This window comes from Corvus moneduloides, chromosome 2 (assembly GCF_009650955.1).
Source record: "Corvus moneduloides isolate bCorMon1 chromosome 2, bCorMon1.pri, whole genome shotgun sequence".
In the NCBI taxonomy this organism is placed as follows: Eukaryota; Metazoa; Chordata; class Aves; order Passeriformes; family Corvidae; genus Corvus; species Corvus moneduloides.
Window position 1 is genome coordinate 47,497,328 of NC_045477.1, and position 24,437 is coordinate 47,521,764.

At 40.4% G+C, this 24,437-nt stretch overlaps 1 protein-coding gene across 5 annotated transcripts in view; it reads right to left on the reverse strand.

Annotated features, from left to right (window-relative positions):
• Window positions 1-24,437, reverse strand: part of ATP8A2 (ATPase phospholipid transporting 8A2) — a 320,810-nt gene that overhangs the window by 87,933 nt on the left and 208,440 nt on the right. For all 5 annotated transcript variants that reach the window (XM_032099453.1, XM_032099455.1, XM_032099456.1 and 2 more), the window contains 5 exons: window positions 21,878-22,000; window positions 20,824-20,902; window positions 17,537-17,598; window positions 17,136-17,192; window positions 12,732-12,839 (listed from right to left, as the gene is read on the reverse strand). In XM_032099453.1, the coding sequence (XP_031955344.1) occupies window positions 12,732-12,839; window positions 17,136-17,192; window positions 17,537-17,598; window positions 20,824-20,902; window positions 21,878-22,000 (429 nt within the window). The remainder of the gene's footprint in view (window positions 1-12,731; window positions 12,840-17,135; window positions 17,193-17,536; window positions 17,599-20,823; window positions 20,903-21,877; window positions 22,001-24,437) is intronic.

A 24,437-nucleotide genomic window follows, 5' to 3' on the forward strand; every position in this document is an offset into this window, starting at 1 on the left:
AACATTCACATCCATGTGACTACTGAAGTCTGTTTTCCCCTATATTATTACCCTATATGTATCTCTCACACACTGCAACACGTGAGGCTTGAAAGGCTTAGAACAAAAGCCATATACTTCTGTTGGAAGAGTGTTAGAGACACTGAATAAAATCTTTAGTGATACATACATTTGCTACATCAGCACTTAATCAGCAACATTCACAAGAACGTGGCTGGCAACAGACGGGATCCACCTGTCTCACAGGGGGAAAAAGATCTTTGCACCAGAATTAGCAGATGTCATTGAAAGAGCTTCAAACTAGATCTGAAGGGTGAAAGGGATAAAACCATGCTCACTAGATGTAAGCCTGGGGGTGGCACGCCAAAGTTTAAGGGATGCTGTGCTACTGAAATTCTTTGGTCTGATGTCTCAGTGGAGGTAGGGGATGGAGGTCCATGCAGCAGCAAAGACGCAAGCGTTACTGATGAGTTAGAAACCATGGAAGCTCCTGAGAATGGTCACACAGGAATTAGGGCTTCTGCCCCAAAAAGCTAGCAGGATCATTAGTCCAACAGAAGTACATCTACTCCAATGTCCACAGCATGGGCAACAAAGAGGAGGAGCTGGAAACCACTGCATAGTAGGAAAGCTAATGACGCATTAATGGGAACGTGGTGGGACGACTCACCCAACTGGAGTGCTGCAATGGTTAAAACCTCTTCAGATGGGATGTGCAAGGAAGGACAGGTGGTGGGGTAACCTTGTATGTTAGAGAGCCTTATGAATATCTAGAGCTTGATGACGGTGATGACAGGGTTGAGGGTTTATGTGTAAGAATTAGGGGAAAGGTCAACAAGGCAAATATTCTGGTGGGAGTCTATTATAGAGTGCCCAACCAAGATAAAGAGGTAGACAAAATATTCCATAAGAAGCTGGGAGAAATCTAATGATCATTGGTCCTTGTTCTTGTGGGGGAGTTCAACTTACCAGATGCCTACTGGAAATGCAATACAGAAGAGAGGAAACAGTCCAGCTGACCTGTGTAGTGGATGAAGGAAATGTTGTGGACCTTGTCTGCCCGGACTTCAGTAAAGCCTTTGACAATAATTTCCACACCATTCTCCTGGAGAAACTGTCTACACATGGCTTGGATGGGTGCACTGCTCCCTGGGTAAAGATCTGGCTGGATGGCTGGGCCAAGAAAGTGGTGGGGAATGGAGTTAAACTCACTGGTGGCTGGTTAGCAGTTGCGTTCCCCAGGGCTCAGTACTGGGGCCAATCGAGTTCAGTATCTTTTCGTCAATCTGGAAGAGGGCATCAAGCGCACCCTCAGCCAGTTTGCAGATGACACCAAGTTGAGTGGGATTGTTGATCAGCTGGAGGGCAGAAAGACTCTACAGAGGGACCTGGACAGGATGGATCCATGGGCTGAGACCAATTACATGAGGTTCATCAAGGCCAAGTGCTGGATCCTGCACTTGGGTCACACCAACCCCAGCTACAGGCTGAGGGCAGTGGCTGAAAAGCTGCCCAGCAGAAAAGGACCTGGGAGTGCTGGTCAGTAACTGTCTGAACATGAGCCAGAGTGTGCCCAGGTGGCCAAGAAGGCCAATGGCATCCTGGCCTGGATCAGCAATGGTGTGGCCAGCAGGACCAGGGCAGTGACCGTGCCCCTGTACTCGGCACTGCTGAGGCCACACCTCCAATCCTGTGTTCAGTTCTGGGCCCCTCACTGCCAGGAAGACACTGAGGGGCTGGAGCATGTCCAGAGAAGGGCAACGGAGCTGGGGAAGGGTCTGGAGCACAAGTCCTGTGAGGAGCAGCTGAGGGAGCTGGGGGTGTTTAGCCTGGAGAAAAGGAGGCTCAGGGGGGACCTTATTGCTCTCTACAGCCACCTGAAAGGAGGTTGTAGCCAGGTGAGGGTCAGTGTCTTGCCCCAGGTAAAAAGTGGTAGTAAGAACAAGAGGAAACGGCCTCAAGTTGTGCTATGGGAGTTTTAGATTGAACATTAGGACAAGTTTTTTCACTGAAAGGGTTGTCAGGCATTGGAACATGCTGCCCAGGGAAGTGGTGGAGTCACCATGCCTGAAGGTATTTAAAAGACATGCAGATGTGCACTTGGGGACACTTGGCAGTGCTGGGTAATTAATGGTTGGACTCGACGATCTTAGAGGTCTTTTCCAAACTTAATGGTTTTATGATTCTATTAAAGCTTCAAGGCAGCAAAGAACTGGGGGAGGGTATGTGTACATCTTTCAATATGCAAAACTGAAATTTTGAACAATCAAGCAGAAGCCTGCTCTAGCTGCAACTGGCACAGATTGCAAATTTTGGTAATATTTGAACTAAACAGAAGTGGTATGTCCTGAATTCCCTAACTAAGAAATAGGAAATGCTACCCCCAATCACAAGGCAGATCATGATGCTGTGCTTCTGCATATAGACTATTTATATGAGGAAAATCAGGTATTTGGTGTTCTATGCCACAAAGAAGAGTCCATGAAAAGAAGTGACTATCTTAAGAAAAATACAGGGCAGAATTTCTGGAAAGAGGAAGTTGAAAATGTTAGCTGCAGGAAAGATCCTGGAAGTGGCAGAAGATCCCAGAGAACAGGGACATACATAAACACGAATGCTGGGTTGTGGCCAGGGACCTTCACCAGTAACACTTGCAGGTGGTCAACACTGTAGTGCCACAGCAGGAACCAACCCAGCTTTTCCAGGCCAGCAGTGATGTCCCTGCAGGGATGAGAAGTCGAGACCTAGGGAACATAAGGCTGCAGTGGGAGAATGCAAATGAGAATAATTAGAGGAGGAGCGTTAATCTCTCTGGTCCTGAAATATTCAGATCCACTAGAGGCTGTCATTTACTTTGGCTTGCCTGTCACAGCACTCAGCTAAACTTGAGTCCTTGCAGGCCACTTTCACTAGAAGCTGATGCAGACTATACATGGCTTTAAACAATTCTGCTAGCTTGCATAGAAAAAGCTGACAGACACTTATTTTTCTTTTAACATCAGGAGACCAGACCACACCTACTCTTCACAGTTCCAACTCTAAATTCAGTAATTTTACTTAAAAGCTCCCTCTCAGTCCCTCTCTGGCTATTTCCAACTTTTCCATATAATTCCATGCTCCTCATTAACATTTTCTTCCTTACACACAGCTGAAATCAAATACACTTGTCACTAAACTTTTATTGGGTCTTTGGAAAACATTTTGGGTTTTATGGCTACCTTTCATACATGTTTTGGTCTGTGTGAGGATGCCAGTGATTCAAGAGTTTAACTGCTCTTCACGTACATTCCAAATGAACAGTAATGCTGAGACATATCAGCTAAATGAGATTTTGCCAAGCCCCAAATAACAGCACTTTTTATAGGCACCTGATTGACAGAGCCTTATTTTCAGTTGTTCTGCTCCCCACCAGATACCTGTCTGGTTATTCCATACACTCACTTCTCCCTCCCTCCATGTTTTAAAATTTCTTTTTATATTGATATCCAATTTTACAAAAGCACAATGTGTGACATTATCAAAGAAATTCCTGATTTCTGTTTCAGAGTGGACAAACTTCATTTGAATTGGAAAGGGTTTTCCCTGAATGCAGCTTCTGTTGAAGCAAAGCTTGAAGTAATTACTTTTAATGCTTCTCTGAAATAGAAATAGCCTAAAAACATCCCTTTCAGTATCTTTCTTACAAATTCTTTCAAAACTCCACAACAAGAAGTATTCTATATCTGAAAATAAAATGCCAAATAATGGTGGTTCTAAATGAATGTACACAGACTGCTGGATAACATGCTGCAAGCAACAGCTTAGATAGATACTGGAACCAGAGTACTAATGAAGAAGTGCCAAAAGAAAACACTGTAGATATTTACTAGAACAGATGCCTACTCCAAAACATTGCACAAAAGAGGTCCTTGCAAAGGTGACAGCCATTTTTTGTAAAGTATAAAATTACACTCTGACAACCATAGAATCCATCTCTTTGAGTCACTCACACGTTTTGTACACCCATTCAAGCACCCATGGCAAGCAATGAATTGAGTACGGTGTGGAAACTCTCGCTCCCTCAACACGTCCTTTGCTCAGTACTGAGTGCAGCTCACACCCTTTTACAGGAGAAGCTGATGGCTGGTAGGTGTTCATCCTTTTCTTTCTCAGAAATCTTCTAAAAGGAGATATAAACCATTTCAATCCAAATGAGAATGAGATGATGAAAGTAAGTTTGCATATAATATTATTCTAGCTCACTTCTTTTGAAAGGAACTGCCAGCTCCGAGATACTGAACAGGGTAAGAAGTGCTAAGTAGGACTTGAAGAGAAATGCTGTTTGACACCTTGAATTTGGGATAATTTATTGAAAACAAAAAAAACATGTTGGGTTTAACTTCTAGTCTACATTTCAGGCACTGTACTGAATCCTTCCTTCTCCTCACCCAGCATCCGTCATAAAGCACTCCATGGTAAAGAGAGAGAATGTTTATACTTGCTTATCCTCTTTTGCGTGTGACAACACTACTGTCCAAGGTTTCTCTGCACTGGCTTGCTGACTCTACCATAAGCATGAAATTGCCTTCAGCCACATCTTAGAAAAGAGAGATGTGTCCAGAGCTGCAAGATGTAGCTCTGCAATATGCTCAACAAGAGGCTGCAGTTCTTAATTGTGAAAGAAACTTGCTTTCCAGTATCAACCTACTGAAAGGTACCCTTGCTGGGTTTTATGCTACAGAGACTGGTGGTGGTACATGTAACCATAAGCAACCCCTCCACACTTCAGGCATTATGTTATGGACAGCACCTGTATCCTTCTGTCCTTTTCTCCTATCAATCCTACTGAATCACATACTAATCTAAAGAAAACACAGCTCTCTGGAGACAGTCTCCTTCCTTTACCTTCTGGCAAGAGTACTGGTATAAGAACACCAGCTCAAGTGCTGCAGATACCCAAATGAGAAATTACACTCTACAAGCCAAATGGGTGCAGTTTGACTTCCTGGACAGACTCAAAAGCCCAAAGGCACTCTGAGAAGTGGCTGTGTTCAATTGCTTTTTGCCTGCTACAGCTGCCAATAAACAGCACAAGACACCATCACTGCTGTCAACTCTTGAGTTAACAGGAAAGCGATGGGGGCCAGGCTGTTCCAGCTGATCCAGAGCAGCAGCCAGGGCACTTGGAAGGGCTGTACTCCTTCCAGCCTCACTACTAAAGCCTGTGTACCTATGCTTGCCTTAGAACAATATAAGAGAGATCATTTCTACTCCTCAGGGCTTTTTGGATCAAATTCTGGCATAACACAATTGGGGGGAAAAAATGATCTCATGAAACATATACTTTAGGGCGGAAAAGGAATAAAGGTATGTTTCAAATTGATCTGAAAATATTTTCCCATGCGAAATAGTTATGCTTGTCTCTTACAAAAATGAAATCCACTAGTGAAGGAAAGAAACAGTGGCATGGAGCACAAATTCAGCTAAATAAACCAAAAAATCTTCCACAAACAAACCCCTTTATATTATGTAAATTCAAATAAAAACATAACAAGACCCTTCTGTGCCCAAGGAACAAAGGTAAAAACAACATCCCAACCAACCCCCAAATATCTGCTATCTGGGCTTCCCTGCATTAATCAGAAAACAAAGTGACTTAAGTGTGACCAAAGCAAGCCATAAAACCACTAATTCCAACTCACAGACAGTCACCTCGTGCCCTCTGGAATAGATCCCATCTGCTGCTCCTCTTACTTTCTAAAGGAGTCACAGCTTCATTGCTGTGAGTTTAAACACTCTTTTAAAAACCATCTTACGTACACAATTACCCTGTCACTGTCCTTTGTTTCTATCCTATCGATTATAGGAATGGCAGCATGCCAGTCTGCTTTCACATCCTCTTTGTCATGGCCTTCTTCATCATGCCGGATTGTTTAGGCAACAACATCCACGTAGGAAAGGAATACTGCTTGATGCCTTCACAGCACCTGGAAATGCGTCCGGTTTGCACACCTGGCAAGCTCGCAGAGCAGTGCTCAGCACCGACTGCATGAAGAGGCAGACCCACACCTCCCTGCACTGCCCCAGCCCAGCCTGCGCAAGACACTGCTAACCTACAAACTCCATCTGCAAAAGATGCCGCAGAGGCCAAGTGCTGCTTCACAAGAGGCATAAAATCTGCTTGGCTACTTTCCATTTATCCAACAGAAGAACAGCTTTTTCTTTTACTGAGATGCACACAAACACTTGTCATACATGACAAAACCACACTGCAGAGCGGCTTGGTTTTCCTCCTTAAGCTTCTAATGCAGAACACAGCCTACATCAGGAATGCTCTGATCCAGTATGGCAAGTCATACGTTCTTAGTTTGTCCTTGATTGTCAACAAGGCTCAAAACACAGACTTTTTCTGTAGACATGAGTATTAGTACACACTGCCTCTGGTACAATACAGCAATACAGTAGCTGCTCTTGTATATTTAAAACCCAGCTGTTTCTAATTGAGAAAATACGGAACAGGATATCTTCCAAACATCTTTCCACAAACTCGCAACAAGGCTTTGCTACTTCCAAATATATGAATAAAGCTATTTGGAAAAATTTTGATGGACATGAAGCAACACTGACCTCCAAATTGAAAAAAAAAAAAAAAAAGGGATTTCTGAAGCACAGTCCATTACTATAGAATGGTAAATCCATCCTGAGTGAAGGAGCTTGTTCCTGGGCACTGCTCTTCCCCATTCCAAAGCCAATAAATCTGCCTAATGGGCCAATTACACAGAAGTGTAAATGCTCTGTATTTTTATTTAAGCTACTGAGCAGCATCTACACTTGTTAAGGCTACCTGATCTCCAAACTGACATTGCCCAGACAGTGTGCCTAGTGTCCCAGGTTATACCCCAACACTGAAGAAAAACCAGCTGACACATCTACACCATCTATACAACCTGTAGGTAACCATCCACAACCACTCCCTTTCCTATCACTTCCCATCTAACACACTCACCTGCTAGCAACAGTTCTTCTGCAGAGCAGGAATCAAGAAGTGAAGGTGAGCACATGAAAACTTTAGAGAAGTTTGAAGCCAGCTGACCGCCTCGCTCTGCACTGCCAGTTCCCAAACCTGAATGAGTATTTATGCTTCTGGCTTAATGCTATTTTCACATGTCTCTATATAGGAAATGCCAGCACAGTGCTGGGCACAGCTGCGTATACAGTCCTGCTTTAAAGCCTTTGTAAAATATTTCCTGAGGAGAAATTAAGTCTGGGACATCTTTTAGAAATATTTAGAACAGGTTTCTGTCAAAGTTGCCAAATAGGTAAAGGGGCATGTTTTGGGGGGCATGTTTTACTTGCAGAAAATAAGCATGCTTAATCTATTAGTTTCACATGCAGGACTTATAAAAATATTCATTTATCTCAATTTTTTCATCTTTATGGTGTATGACATAGTACAACACAATGCCAGAGATCTAGAAGTGAGAGATTAATTTCTGAAAGCCATGTGTGGCTCATAAAAACAACAAATCCACTCCTTCAACAGATGCTTAAAAATATATGCATGCTTCGTTAGTCTAATTTGTCTGCTCAGAGACTAGTCCAAAACTGCAGAAAACGTTCCAAAACCACATCAAATGCCACAGAGACCTCTGTGCATAATAATAAAAACAAACATGACCAGCAGGCATTAAGGACCTCAATCTGCAGGCGAAGTCTGATCTGCGCATAACAGCTGGATGAAGCATTTTCCCCAACCAAAACGTTGACACCACAATGTAATGTGCAACTGATTGCAGACAAACAAACCACAATCAGAACAGCCAGTTTTCTAACTAGCACCAAACTGTGGAAATATGAGCAGCCAGAAAGAACAGCCACCAAGACCTCTGGAAAACAATTCAAACGTAGAGAGTAAGACAAAAATATTCTGGAAAATACGAAAATGTACATTAAGCTGTCATCTTTGCAGTGTGGATTTGAATGGGCAGTAATGTGAAACCTGTTTATTACACTGCAATGATTATTATCTTGCCTCCAGGATTTTAGGGGCTTGTTTCGTGTTATTTCCAAGTCTTGAAAACCATGAAGTTTTCTCACATGCTTTGGTAAGAACTCAATCAGCAAGATTTCAGAGAGTTTCAGATTGAAGGCCAACTACAAAACCAACTGTGCAACCCGAGTCCATCACACCCTCCTATCTACATCACCTCTCTCCCTCAAAAGCCAACAACAGTGCAACAGTCAAGGCAAGCCCATCTTGCTAATGGCATACACACAGAAGAATGAGAAGCTTTGCTGAAAGAGGCATAGATGTCTTCTTAACAAATCATTAATACAAGCAAGTCCTGCTACTGCCACGTTACACAGGATCAACCACAGATCTCCATTACTGGGATCTTTTAAAAGGCACCTTCAATCCAGGTAAAGCTCATGCACAGCTTCTTTAAAAGTCTTCATAAGCAGACAAATAACCTAGCAAGAATTTGACAGTTTAACTGGAAAAGAAATAAGTATCTTCTGTCAAGGATGTGCAGAGCACTAGGAAATAAAAGCATGCCTGTCATTACAGCTAAGAAAATGGCTCTTACATGGAGTTGTTTCAGCTATGCTGGTGGCAAAATTATTTGGACTGTGATTCGATGAATCTTCTCTCAAATGCAGTTGTATAAAGGCAACTGGGAAGTGCACCAGCTCCAACTTCAAAACCTCCAGCCATGAGATTTTGATGAGATGGGCCTCCTAATGACGTCCTAAATCAAGATGATTCTTAAACCCTGGTTTTGCAACATGACCACATACAGCACAAAGTAGAAGTCTAAAAAATTAGAAACACTAACCTGCACTTTAAAATAACCACAGCACACGTCTCTCTCAAAACCAGATTAAAACCCCTCTCCTTCAGGCAGAAAGAATGAGACTGATACTCATCTTCCTAAATATATTTCTTTAATGGTAACAACAACTAATGAGGCAGACACAAAACACAACACATATTAAGGTAAATAATCTGGAAAAAAGAAATCACAGCTAAGTAGTAGTTCTTTCATCAACAACAGCAGATGCTTCAAAGGGATGATAGGAATACCCCTTTTCCTGCCAACCCTACTCTCCCTTAAAACCCTAAAAACTTCAGCTCAAGGTGGGGAAAGAAGATACTTGTTTTTCTTCATCTTAGATAATGTGTAGATCAAGACTCAAAGCATGATCACTTTCATAGCATCCTCTTGTACACATACACATGCTTTCAGCTACAGGTATTTAGGCATGTGTGCGGGTAGGAATACCCGCACATAGACTTTAATCCTATACAGTGCAATATTATTCCCATGAATCTAAAGTATGCTTCAATTCTAATGAAGAAATCAATACAAGAACAGAGCATGAGCAGCATATTTCTCGCACCATGTGCACGACATATGTAAGAAATAAGCACAAATGTTAGCACTCACTGTTCCCTTCAGGGCACCAAATCTCTGTCCCCAGGCAAACAAACAAAATACCCAAGATTGCATGAGGGCAGGACTGTGGCTAATGTGCTCATCAACAAAATACCAGTGGGTCATGAGCTACAAGCCCCATAAGTTCAGGGACACGATAATTAAAAAGGAACTCACACCCTCAGAGCAGCACATTTCTGTACCACTTCCAGTTAGTGAGTATCAGACTAGGTAGCTCTTTTTAAAAACACAAACATCCACTTGCTTTCAAAAACCTGTGGTGGTAAGTCATAACTATCAAAAGGTGGGAAAGGATTCATATATTGTACAAAAATACTGTCATCTGGAAGTGACCATTCAAAAGCAATCAGTTCCCATTAAAGCACCTTGGCTCCAAAGGCAAGACAAAAAAAAGGCACCAACTTTTCTCAGCATCACTGTTCTCTGCAAATATAAAAAAACTTCACTTGAAAAAATTTAAATATTCAGAAGAGCCAAGAGAGCTACCAGAGGGTTTCCTTGTTCTTACATAATTATTTCTAATACTATTAAAGAGAAATTGTGTGTTTGAAAAAGTTCCCCCAAAACAGACATAGTTTGTTTCCAAAGTAGCAGATGTCATACTATTGGAAAATTTCTATTAAGGACTATTGAGATTTTAATCACAGCTTTGTCTTAATATGTCACACGTATTCCATTATGAATATGGTAGTGGAAACAGAAGAAATATGTTGACTCTGACAAGAGAGAATAAGTAAGTTGCTTCCCTTTGCCCTCAAGGAGGAAAAATGGTATTATTTTCCCTGTGAAAATGCTCAAGATATTATGGGCAAGAGAAAGAAATACTTAGTGCAAACAGTTTAACAAACCCCAGCAGAAACAAAGCATCTTCTCACATACTTAGAAGTCTGCTAGGCTTCATGCCAACATTTGCTTAATCGACAGAATAAAATGTTTTGCACCTCCTCTGCCTTCTACTGATGGCACAAAGTCCTGGCTGGCACAAATGCTAGATGACTATTACAGTTAAAATCAGCTCCCTTCAAGTGCTATTAGATTTGCATAGTATGAGGATCTAAAATACCCTGGAGTTCAGTTTATTTGAAGATAAACACACTAGCAAGATCTGAAACAAGAACAAAGCTTTTAAGACACCTTGATTACTTATAAATGGACAAAAGAATACAGCAAGAGTAAAGAAATTGCTGAAGTCTAGGAAGCAGCAAGGCAACTCATTTGACTGACTAGAACCTAATACAGTCCCAGCTAATTTCATCATGAGCTGGTTTCATGACAGCAACTGATTACTCAAGAGACTTTGTGGGAGTTAATGCAAGTGATAAACAAGCTCCCTTTACATTGGGAGCTTTCCTTGATTTTATAAAAGAGAAAAAAGAAGAAAAAAACCCCACATTTTTGAACTGCTGCTCCTTCTCTCAAAAATACAAGAAAACTGGTAGAATGATATTGATCCCCTCTAGCACACACTGAAAGCCATAAAACAGCTTATTTCTGACTGCCTGAATTCAAAAATCATCTTTCTAGAATGATGACCTGACGACATTTTAGATTGGTAATTACTGATCCAGGTACACAGCTCCACAAGTACTGGACTGGACCCTCTACCAGTCAAGGTAAACGTGTTCTCCATTAAAAAAAAGGACAATAGATTGTTACATCTTGGCAAGATATTAGTACCACTTCTCGAGTCATAGTGTCAGAAAATCAGAACATAAAACCGAAGGTTAAATACAAACACCTTCTAAAAACATACTCAAGAAAAACCAAAGCCTTATTAATATGAAGCTTTTGTTCCAAGACTTGTGGTTTTATATGCTGGAGCAAATGTTGATGATGAATACAACATGAATTTTAATTACGTTGCAATAAAAAATAAGAGAGTCACTTTCAGAAAAAAAAAAAGGCAACAGCAAGCTAAATCCAGTAGTCTGACCCTTTATGTGTGAAGCAACAGCTCATCACATTGTTTGCATTTTAGAAGGCTGACATGTTAATGGCAGCACTAAAGTCTGCTGTGGAGGACAAGTTGTTCTCGACTCTGCACGATACTCAAGTCAAATTCCTGCCCAATATATGAAAATGTGAATTAGAGCTACCAATGCTGTATGTGCTGTGAAACATGCAAAGATCACCATGAAATACTACGAAAGGACTGAGGCTTTGTCTGTCAGTCACTTATTTGCTGATCCCAGCCTGTCAGCTGTCACTCTCGGCTGTAAGAAGCTGTCCATGAAAATGTATTATAGCCTCCATTATCCTCAGTGTTTTAGAACATGATAATAAAATATGTATTAAGCCAGAACAGCAACAAAATCATACCTGACTGCTCTTGTTGAATACAGACATAGGAGTAATCTCAAAAATCTAATCAGCTTGCCAACACGTGACTTCTTTATTATCATTTTCTAGTACATAAGGGTAGCAATCTAAGCATATGATTTCTTAAAGTTATTAGCTAGCTTTTCTTCTTTCTGTATAATAAACCACATCTTTGCATTGAAGTCTAAACTCACTACCAAATACATTTTTCTGCTAAATCTGAAAGCAGTTCCACCTCTACAGAATAACTTTTTACCATAAAAAGAATAACTTTTATTCAATCCTTAATCATTACAATTGCTGATTGCAATCCCCTATTTTAAATATGCACAAGACTCTCGAGTGATTTTGACAGGCTTGCGATTTGATCATCTCACCATAGGTTGAAATAATGACATGGAAGGAAAAATTTCACCACCTGGAGCTCAGCTGACATGGAAGGAACAAATCCAAAATTCCTCCAGTATTATAATCAGTAACATATCAGCTCTCCTTCTGTTTTTGACCATCTCATCCTATTCTCAAGGAAATTCTGTTTATTTTAAATGAGTGAAGGAAAAAAGGAACAATATGAAAGCAAAATATATGGAAAAGAACGAACCCATGACAAGACAAAACCCCAAACCAAACACAGCATTTTGTCAAACACACAAAATCTTGCCAGGACTAGACACCAATAAAAGAGCCAGTCCCACTGCCATCATAGTGAACTGGGAATTGTCATATAGTATCCACAGTGCATATAATCATGTATGATGTCCATTCGGGGGAGAAAGAGAGCTCTTCTCATGAGGAGATTAAGTTAAATGAATACAGGGATTAAGAAAAGGTTAAAATGAAGTCCAAGCACTCTCACTAGAGTGCAATTCCTTTGCAAGCACTGTGTGAGTGCTGAGGAAGCGGGAGGCAGCAGCGCTGGCGACAGCAGGGCACTGTGCTGGGCCGCTGTCCCCGGAGCCAGGCATTGGTACTGACCTGCCCCAACATGTCCGGCGCGATGGGGAACGTGGGCCAGATGGCCGAGTACACCCCGAAGAACACCAGCCAGAGCAGCATGCTTCCCCAGACGGCCAGGTGACTGAACTGCCAGGAACAGGGAGAGAAGCAGAGTCAACACATGGCACTTCCTCCAGTCACCCAGCCCAGAAGTGTTCCCCTGTTCAGGTCTCTGTCGGTCTCACTCAGGCCTGTCTACTGCTCTTGGTTTTGGACCAGTAGCACAGGTTGTTCAAACAGCATAAACCACTTCTCTTTAATCTTTGCTTCATAACAGGGCAGACAGATACACTTCTCAGCCAATCTATCTTATTTGAAGCTCCGAAAACTCATCAGATCTTCCTTGGAACCATGATTTCTCTCATCTAGTTCCTGTATCCTGTCATGCACATGCCAGATTCAACACATAAATCAAGGGAGCAATTTTCAAAGGAGCAGGTTAAAGTTCACATGGACAAATCCCTTATGGCAGTGTAAACATACAAGCCATAGCCATCACTCACCTTCCATGGAGGAAGATTCAGTGTTGTGTAATACACTACCACAATCAACATCTACTGATCAACTTTGCGCTTTTTTTGTTTTAAAGGTGTTCTAATTGATTTACAGATATGGAATGCAGTTTCCAGCTTTACTTGTTCTTTAGTCTGTAGACTCACTAAGAGAAAATAAAAGTGCTATTAAATGACCAAGAGTACATCCAGCACAAATTTCTTCTCAGTTGCATTAAAGAAAGTAATTTTTCCTACACACCCAAACTGTTTTTCTGTTCAGGATGTTTAAGTTGTTTTACTTTTATACTGCAGTGGATGGAACCAGTAATTTCAGTTGTAACAAGCAACTGAGCTCATTATTGGCTCCAGCTCTTTTGGATGCCAACAACTCCTGTAGCTGATGACTTTGGCTCCAATTCAGAGAAGTACCTGCATAAATCTTAATTACTAATTACATGTGAGTTCAGGAACATGGGAATGAATTCACATACTGGGCGCTGGTGGACACAGCGTGCTTGTTCAGCTCTCGGCTTTATACTTCCTATTGGATGACTGTGTCTGTTGACTTTTTGAACAGTATGTCTGAGAACCAAAGAAGTGTCTGAGTATTGTGTTCTGCTTGCTGTGAGATAGATACAAACTTCTGGAAGGAGAAGATTGCTCCTAATCTGCAACTGCTGAACATCCTCCAGCACAGGCAGTGAAAACAAACAAACAAGGAGCCTGCAGCACCAGTGCAGACTGGCAGATAGCTGGGATCAACTAGAAGCTGCCTTACAGTAGAAGCATTCATATGACAAAATGTCAGAGGCAATGGAAAGAACACTCTTCTAGGCACTCTCTGAAAGCTGGAATTTTGTTCAACCCTGAAAGTTGCTGGGCTAATAATAAGGAAGACATGGGATAGGCCCCTTCCTGGAGAGACACAGTGGGCAGGAAGATTTGTTTTCAAACTTTGTTATTTATTCTGTTTCACCCAGGAGATCTGACCAGCAACTCCTTATTTAAAAACAAACAAACAAGAAACAAATGAACAAAAAAAACCCAGCTCCAAACCCCCACATAACAAACAAAAACCTCCAAAATACCACATACATGCTTGATTCAGTTTTAATGTGAAGAAAAGAAGAAACTGAAGGATTTTTTTTTTAAACACTCAGAGGACAAGAGGGATTTTATCCTTTCAGTCTATTTACTTTTCTGAAGACTAGGAACAATTCACATCAAGATTCTGACTAGAAACCCTGCCCCAGTGAGCAACTGTAGTGCTCAGCTCCCCAAAGATCAAGTACTGCAAGGCTGCTGCAAGAACTCATCTCTAAGAAGAGTCAGCACCATCACTGCTTTCTGAAAAGGACGTGATACCTTCTTTTGAGCCACAGCCTTCCTCTCACACACGTGGACAGAAGGCTCAGGATAGCTTGGACTTGTGCTTCCCTAGCTCCTGGACTTCATGACTAAAACCAGTAAAAATAAAAGCGAGCAGAGAAACTGATTTCAGACACAGCCTTATTTTGTAGGAAGTGTATTTATGCTAGTGAAATGACACCATTTTTTTTTTGTCTTGCTCAGGTTTTTCTTTCCATTTTGCTGCTAGGACAGGTTTCAAGTTTTGCAGCTCTTCATCATTTCCAGCTGAGCAGACTTTGCTCATTTTATGTTGTCTTTACCTTCTTCTCATGGTTGTCCCAATCATCTCATTATCTCAGGCTTTTACCTGCCCAAACTGCTTTAAAAGAGCTTCTGTGTTCTGGAAGAGCCCTCCTTGCCCTGCTTGAAAATGTTCCTTACACAGTCACCCCAGCAACATCTGGACTGTTGCTTCTCCACTGATGTCTGCATTTACCCCGGAGACTTCATGTGCAAAAGCAGAACTGAGCCCATCAGATGTATTAAATGAATAACAGAAGACAAGAAATCAAGGTTCTTGCATAAAAACTAGACAGAGTGTGTGGCTCTTCCATGTGCCCTGCTTACCTGCAACAGTTCCCACAGTGTGGTAAAGCAGTGATTGGAGAAACTCTGTGTGTTTGGGAAAAAGCGTGCTGCCGTGCTCCACATAGGCCACACGTAACATGAAGCTACTCCACTTAACTTCAGTGGGTAGATTTTATTATGCATCATGTTACCACTTTTATCAAAGCCTTTCTTTCCACACTACCTACTGGATATACCAGGGTCCCAAACACTTTGACTGCATTATTTACTTAAAGCTGTCTGCCGAAACTGTCATGTTCTCCCAAGTGGCAGTGTCCCTCTAACTCTCTAGAACAAATTGCCTGTAACCAATCCACTTGATGATAGAGAAGAGGCTTAACTCAGTGTTGTAAATGTAATACTCTTCAAGTAACCCAAAGATTCTCTGTGTGTTGATTCACTCACAGCTGAAACTACAACCAACATCAGATTCCAAGATGATGAAAATCACTGTTCCAAGCAACGGGACAGGATTTAGAAGCACATATAGAAAAAAGTTGATTCTAAACACAACTGTTGTGTGAATAATAATTATTTCTCTACAAAATGCCAGTGTTATAGAACTCCAATACCTACTAAATATTATGGTATCTTTTAGAAAGAAGTTTAGAAATGAGGGGATCATGATTATCCATCCCCAAGCAGCTGAAAAGATACCCATCACCTGTCCAGGGAAGAGGAGAGAAGAAAAACCATCAAACAATTCACAACAAAACAGATCTAAACAAGCTCACATGCCTTCAATGCAGACTTGGATACATGCTTTTCTGGTGCACAAGGGATTAATTTAAGGATTTTTGCATTTTAAAATGTTGATACACAACACAGAACTAATGCATAAGCAACAATAAAAAACATCCAGATTTTATTTTCAGATGAGAGAAAGGGGCAGAAAATATTAGCATCTCCCTAACAATTAAATGAACTGTACAGATAGCATTTCATCTTTAAAATTCAGAACAGATGTCAGCTCATTGATCTTCACAATTCCCCTGGGAGGAATGAACTAAAACATTTTACAACTAACAGAAGCAATGAGGTTAACAAGATCTAAGCCAAACCCTCCAAAAAAACTGGTAAAATAAGAATATGTGTCCTCAAAACATCTTAGTCTTGATGGCAGAGTTTCTTTGTACATCATGAAAACTGGATTCCCATAAAGTATCTTACTGATGTGGAGAAAAAGGGACTCCATCAAAATTTTAAAAATTAATGTTTCAGAGGGGCTAGGGGAAAGGAGGGGAGAAAGGTGTTGAAGGTTCAACACAGGAGCCCTCCCTCCCTGTCTCTCACACTCTTCAGAGCTCATTGCCCTGCTGGATTCTGTCACCTACCAGTAACAGAGCATCTGCCCATTGCAAGTAAATACCTCAAATCAAGGAACCAACATAACTATTTAACTTACATCCTTATTACACTAAGTTTCAAAAAAAGAAACAAAAGCTCAACCAGTGTGAAGCCATCACTAGTTTTTTTTACCTGGTTCAAAGATGTTCTCAAAGCCCAGTAGTTTATCTGTGGGCAGACACCTTTCATTCCCTATTGCATTAATTTTGAAGGAGCTACAGAGTACAAAGGACCATTTTCGTGATGTATTTTCTTAAGCAATTACAGTAGTATGTTGATTTCATGCAAAATTTTATCATTTTTAAGTAGAGATTTTGACAACACACTTTCAGTGTACTCTTCCCACTTCTGTCAGGCTGCCCGTTTTCATTACAGATATCATGTGATCTACGAGTTCATTCCTCTCACATTCTGTACTCAGGGAGCTTAGCAGTCTATCCTTACATGAAAGATCCAATTAAAACTCTGAAGTACCAAATGATTTTTAGTACTTCTTATCTGTATTAATACTCATTAGGGAGGAAGGCGTGCTAAAACAAAATAAAAGATACTGGAAAGTACTTACTCTAGTCCATGCAGTTGTTTCCAAGCCGGCTTTCAGACAAACAGTGACTACAACATACTGCAAGGAAGAAACAAAGGGAAGAAGACATCTTCATTACTAACACACTCAAACTCCAAGGTGTTCATGGCCCAATCTCCCCTTTACACCTAAAAAGCTACTACCATTCAGGTAGCACCCCAGGAACTTGGCAGGGGATGGGGGAAGGACAGAGCAGAAACTATGGCTGGTGCATGTCTGGAAAAAAAAAATTAAAAAGGAAGAGGGAGAACCACGCACACAGCATCAGATTGATTTTATTTTACTCACACACTTTCTTCAGGTTTACACCATTTTCTCATGGTAAAAAAAAAGGCTGGAAAGAAATTCTACCATTCAAAAATTGCTAGGATACACAAACTTACAGTGTAAACTATATTTCCAACAAATAGATAGTCAACTCCCTGTCCATTTGTGAATACTGCATCTGAAAGAAGAAGATAAGAACAATCACATTTGTTATCAGTTTAACAACAGAATGGGCAAAAGAACAAGGAAATTTTCAGGAGAAAATAACTGGTCCCAACCTTTCCTTTTTGGACATCTAAAAGCACTCCTAGAAGCTGTGAGGTAATAGTAATGCAAAAGTTGTGCTCACCCAGGCCTCAGACACGGTGCTCAGATAGAGCACATATCCCTAGTCCTGGTTGCCAGAAGCTGGCTTAGAAAAAGTGGAAGTGCTCACCAGACCCTAACATGTAATTTGCCTGTAAGAGCTGAGGTATGTCAGTGTCACTTTTTCTGTTGCTGTATCTGTATGGTACTGCCTATTGCCACCTCTAACAAAACTTATTATTTGTGTGCCTGTGATGAAAAAGCAGTAAAACACCAGCTGATTTGTGGTGAAAGAGAGCTGAATTAAGAAGAGCAGTGAGAGTTTCATCTGTAAAGGACGCATATAAACATCGACAGTATCTCACTGGAGATTAGTTCAGTAACTGAGCAGTGTTCAGTCTCCACCCACCCTGTCTCTGTCAAGTGTGCACAAGGGTAAGTACATACATGTTAAGCTATCATTTGAAAGTGCCAACCTTGGCAATACTTCAAAGGTCATTTAGTTTCTCTTAGCCCTTGCTGAACCAAACCGGAACACCACGAAAACACATTCAACCACCACACGAATGCCAGCTGAACTCATGCAAGAGTTTTCAAGCATTACTCAAGCATAGTAAGTACTGCTATTTTCACACATTTTAAGACAACTACTAGGGAACTGCATGAACAGCAGGGACAAAAAGGCTTAAGACAAAACCTTGGACTCATTCCTAAACACATACTGCCTAGCACAGTGACCTTCTACCATGACAGTAACATTTTGTCAGATTCATTTGCAAAACTTGATCTGACATTGTTAAACAAAGGTTGTGTACTCCAGGTTCGGTACATTTTTAAGCCTATAAAGAAGAGTTCCTGACACCCTGATCTCTGTGGTGAAAACCCTGCCCAGCTTACAGGTAAAAACCCCCTATATATTTAGTCAGTGCAGTTAACCCAAGCTAATTGTTTTGTTTTGCTTCTACCGTGGCTGCCCGTGGCTATCTCCAAAGAACTGACCGGCTCTGAATATTTTCCAGAAGTTGCTAGCTCTGTATCCCTGCTTTCTTTTCAATATTAACTACTAAGAAACAGCAGCAAATAGACTAGTGACTAACAGTGCAACTGGAGCTAAAGCCTGAGACAGCTGGGCTAGGAACTGGCATGGTTTCTAGCCACTGGCATCTCCCTCAGCCCAGCTCCTCCCCAGAGGCTTCAGGCATTTACCACATCATCCACAGAGACACACCAAGATTTAACAGTCACCCTACTCTTCCCTCTGGTGTCAATGAAAAAGGTGAAAAGCACTAGGGAATTTAGTCTTCCATGCCCAATGAACCCTGCTGGTGCCAAAAGGCTGAGTCTGTTAAGAAAAAGGCATGCCTAAACACGTATCAGTTTTGATAGAATAAGCTGACATGACATGGCCATGCTCTAGTGTAACATCACAGTGAACATGTAAGTAATTGAATAAATTTTCCTGTAAGTCTCAACTTTTTGAGGTTATGTTTCAATGCAGTAAGTTAATGCCTTTATTTTTCAGTGACTTCCATTACCTTTCATACTGGGAGGCTACATGGTCCTGAAAGGAATGATGCTTGTGCTAATGAGAACAGCAGGATGCTCAGTGAACATTCATTTCTGAAGCTATACAAGTGCCCATTCATGGACTACATGTACTTCACATTCTAAGGAGCTCGAGAGGTTAAGAACCATCCCAGTGTGAATGGCCCATTTTTGTCTCTGGCACTGAAATCCTTCTTGCACTTGGAAATGCAAAGAAATTTGAAAATTCAATATTCGTTCCTCTCTGGAAAACAAACCAAGCAAAATATTCAAAGGAACTCAGGAAGGTACCCTTTGAGCTGGTATTTCAGTCTTATAATTCTAATTGTTGAAATGAAAAGCACATTATCCTCTTAGGAACTAGAAAAACATCTATGGAAGACTATGTAATTTTAACTATAAACACTACAGATGTCAACCTAAAATTTCTGAAGTTGAATTTTAAAAAGAGCTATTCAAGATTAACATTTGTCATAAAAAACAGTGTAACAGAACAACAAAACTCCTCAAATCAAAACAAAAACCAACCAACCATAAAAGCCCCTCTCCCATGAAACTGAACCTTGTTTTAGCCCACGTACGGAGGAAAGGGAAGTCCCTTTCTTGTACGGTCCATCAGCCAGCGTGTGAAGTTCCCACTGAGGATATGATACTGACATTTTAATCAGCCAAGTAGAGAAACATGAATCTAACCCCCACAAGTATCTTTACCATCATGTCTCTGACATGAGCATTTATCTTCCCTCCCTTTCCATTTCTTTCACCTCCTCCCCAGTTAATCCATTCTGGAGCTGAGGTTTTCTTAAAATCAGCATTCTCCAGGAAAGAGTTTCACTTGTGAAAAATTTATGATTTTAGATAAATATTCTCTTCTCCACCACCCCTAAATTCCTCACTTGACCTAACCCTATTTCTTACTACCATCAAAGAACAGACTTTCCATGGTTTTTCTCACCCACACAACTATATTGGAAAGATAGGCAGGAACCATATGGGATTTACTGGTCCCTGAAATACCATGCAGTTTGTTACCCTAAAAAGCAAGACTTAATAACCCTAATATGTACACCAAAGAGTCTAATTTCCCCGACATCTCTGACTCTTGATCCAGTTTACTTCCATTCCAGCCAATTCTTTTGTACAGTACTGTGTTATGGAATGGGAGAGTTCCAACAAGATATAAAGCAAACAGTTGTAACGCAGCTGCTGTAAGAACATTATTCAATAAAATGCTGAGATCTCAACACACTACAAAAAAAAAAAAAAAAGAAAAAAGGCATTTTGTGAAACATCATTCAGTATTTGGGTAAGACTTAGCAAAGCAGTAGTTTCATTTTTCACCTATTAAAGTCACTGTATGAACAATAATTATGTTATATTAGAATAATTTCTGAAAGCCACTAGACAACTCTCCAAGTTCAGCAGCTAAAGACCATTGAACTGTCTGGCAGCATTATTTCTTGGGGCTTGTCATGACCCCCCGTTCTGCAAACACACTGGTTCTGTAAGACTGAACATCAGTTACTGACGTAAGAAATAATGAAGCCCTTACCATGCTCCAGCACTTTCAGTGGAAACCAGAAAAGAATGATGGAATGGATAAGGGCATTGATGCAGTGACCCCAGAAAACCTGAGGGAAAACAAACCAAGCCATCAGTAAAGTCCAAAACTCTTGACCTCTCTCTAACTCCTAACAAACACTTCATTGTGTAGTTTAGAGTCAGAAAATGTTTGTCCTGAAGTGAAATACCTAAACTTCTGCAGGATCTATTTCCTCCTACAATTTCTGCTCTTTCACAAGAAAACACTAGTCCAGTTCGATCATTTTATTCTACCAACTTAAAACATAATAGGCAAGCATGCTTCAGCTTAAGACCTTTATTGAAATAAGGCAGACAGACGGAGTCAATTTTGTTTAATTACCTCAAAGAATCATTTTAAAAGAGCGATTCAGTATTATGAAATGTTCTGTTTTCTTTTAATGGACAAATATTTTGTGCTCCACAGTTTTTAACTTGCAGATAATGCCATTTTGCACAAACTAGAGCTTTATGTACTACACAGTTTCCTCTCCAAACAAAGCAATCATACAGCTTCCTTGATTCAGGAGTACATTTAGATGTGCTTGTTATGGAAAAGACAGAATACCAAATGCTGACATTTTCCAGCATCTAAATAGCAAAATGTACTAAATGTGTTCTTCAAAACTCACAAGAGCTATACTAACTATGAAAAAGCGCCCTAGCAGAGAGTGTTATGACAACACATATGTTAAATTAAATCCAGGAGATGTCATTGTGACTTATCAGTAGCTGTGAATTGAAAAATCATAATTGGATATGAATGTAAACTTGAATCAAAGTTTATGGATATTTCAGGACCAGTTTCAGGTGAAGTCACAGCAGAAAATCCTTATTTATAAACAAGGATGTTTTTCATTTAAATAAAAAATAATCCCTTGGAAAGAACTGGGAGGCTGAACAATCACTCTCAGTGGCTAGCATAAAGCAGAAGTAACAGTGTGAAATAAGCTATTTTCTGACAAGAAAAATCTGGAATATAAGAATGCTTATGTTTGTTCCTAAAGTAACAAGGTTTCCCTTACCCTTGTGTTGAAACCATCTGCATTTTGAGTGATTTTGTATAGCTGAGGAAATCTAAGCATGCTATCTTGAGTACATGATCGTTCAAAAATTCCCAGAGTAAAGGGTGGCAGCGCTGTGAAAATCTGCAAGGAAAGCAAATACTAATTGAAAGCAGCTCTTAGTTTTAAGTGTATCTCATATAATGTTTCCTTATCTAGACAACAGCAAAATTCCCACAGACTTTAGTGAAGACTTACTACTACCTACCATGTTATTTGACATCATTTTCAATGGTCCAAACATTAATTTCACCAATTTGTAACTGTCAAATATTGACTTATGAACAAAAGAAAAATGACAGAAAATTCATATTATTAACCAGTAAGCTTAAACCTGAGAAGTTAAGCACCATTAGTTTCTGATGTACCAGCTAATCCAGTGAGGGTCAAACACATCAGACTAAAAAAGGAAAGACAACACGTATTTTTACAAAACACCCTTGTGGGAATAGGTTCCAATATAGCTGCAGTTGTAGCCATAATTAGATATGCAACATGCTTAACCAGTGCTAAGTTTACAGACAGAGTAAATGTGGAAATCACATTAAAAAAAAAAAAAAAATCTACCAAGCAACAAAGGCCGTTCTTTGTTATTGTACGTTGGGGATTCCCCTGGCAGGCATGAACTGATAGGAACAAATTAACTGCAGTGTGTGTCTGTGCTACGGGCAGACGCTTGGATGACCAAGCCTCGGAAGCTTTCCAAGACAGGCAGCAGGACACTCTGCCAGAAGCAGAGTAAATTAGCCTCCACTGACTTTAACATTGCTGCTCTTAAAGTATTTCCAGGATCCGAGGCGGCTCATTTAAAGCCATCTTGGGTATCCAAGTTTCTTGTAGTCCACAGTGCAGGCACAGACTGAAAGTAACACCAGGGTGCAAGTCTGAACACTAAGCTTCATTCACTTCCTTTTACATTAACAGTTTATATCAGAAACATCACTTTTAATCCTATACATACGTATATTTTTAACAGTTTGAGAAGGGTTCTTGAAATTAAGAGGCAGCTTGGAGTTATGAACTGTTTCTAGGGCGTGTGCACATTTGGAGAGGGTGGGCTTTGATTCCCACCAGCAGCAAGCTGGCAGCTGGGGAGCAGACAAAGAACAATGTGGAAGAGCAGAGACAAGTGAGAATCAGTAATTACAACCCTCGGTCCAGTGGGAATTGTGTGTCTTTGGTCATGAAGTGATAAAGCAGATGGCTAAAATGGCAACAGGCTGAGGGTAGAGAACTGAAACTGAGAGCACTGGTCCAATATATTCCAAAGAAGACCATGTTCTCATACAGCTTTCATGTATTTCCCCAGGTTTCTTGTGTTTATTGGGGCATTTACATTTTCACTTGAAGTAAATCTTCTAGTGGATTTGATTACAAAGGCCAACCTCCAGTGTGAACCAGTGCAAAATCAGGAATTACAACGGTACTATGATTTCACACATTTTATACTTTAATGAGACTACTAATGAAATAAAGTGTTAATCTGCACAGAAGAGAATGACTTAACTAAAAGCACTTCAAAATCTAAACGCTTCAAATTGTGGAAGTCCTTAATATCCTACTAGCACTTGATTCTCCATGAGTCCACACAATCAGTTCTAATTTTAGAAAATACCGACCTTAAAAAACAAGGTTTATTTTCTGATTACAGAAGATGAGTTTTATCCAGAAGCTTTAGGTAGGGTAGATAGATTAATCAAATGAGGTTTAAAGATAATAGATGCAAATATCTAAACATGAATGACAGAGACTGCATAACAGTCAGGAAATTAGGGTGAAGAGAATCAAGGCAATGATAAATCCTTGAATAAGTATCTTCAACTAGGAGTACGAAATCTTATGGAATATGGGGGCTAGTGCCATCATTTTTAAAATTAATGTGACAGAAGTTAAGTGTTTCCATTAATACTACTCAGTGATAATTTGCTGGCTTTTTCTGTATTAGCATATATTTGGAATGAGCTTTTTTAAAGAAAAAAATTAAATTCCCTCCTTGCAAAGAGATTCTTCAACACTAATGGTGTCCTAACAGCTTATAAATCCAGGCACCAGGCCACTCGTCAGTAACATTACAAAGGTACCACTGTCGAAAGCACCAACACAGGTCTATGGTATGCTACAGAACTTGGTTCCAGAGATCCTTCAGACTTTAATCTATGTGATTGATTTAAAAATATTACTAATTAAAGTAATAAAGTCGTATGACACAGTGTGGCACCCTGCAGGCCCTGTCGAAAATCAGAAACCACTCCCAGACTGACATATCCTGCTCTCATTTCAAGTGCAAAATGCTGGTGACACAGTGATGCAACTTCTCTTTCTGTACCTAATGGAGCACAAGTCAACCCAAAGCAACTGCAGAACACTTCTCTCAGCATCTAACTCTACAGGGACTGAGAGAAAAAAGATTATTCAAAACTCAAAGATTAGGAGTATTTTGAGCATGAGCTGTCAGCAAAATATTCAGTGCAAAATACTGAAAATTCTTTCAATGAGGAAATTAAATTCTACCTAAAATCTG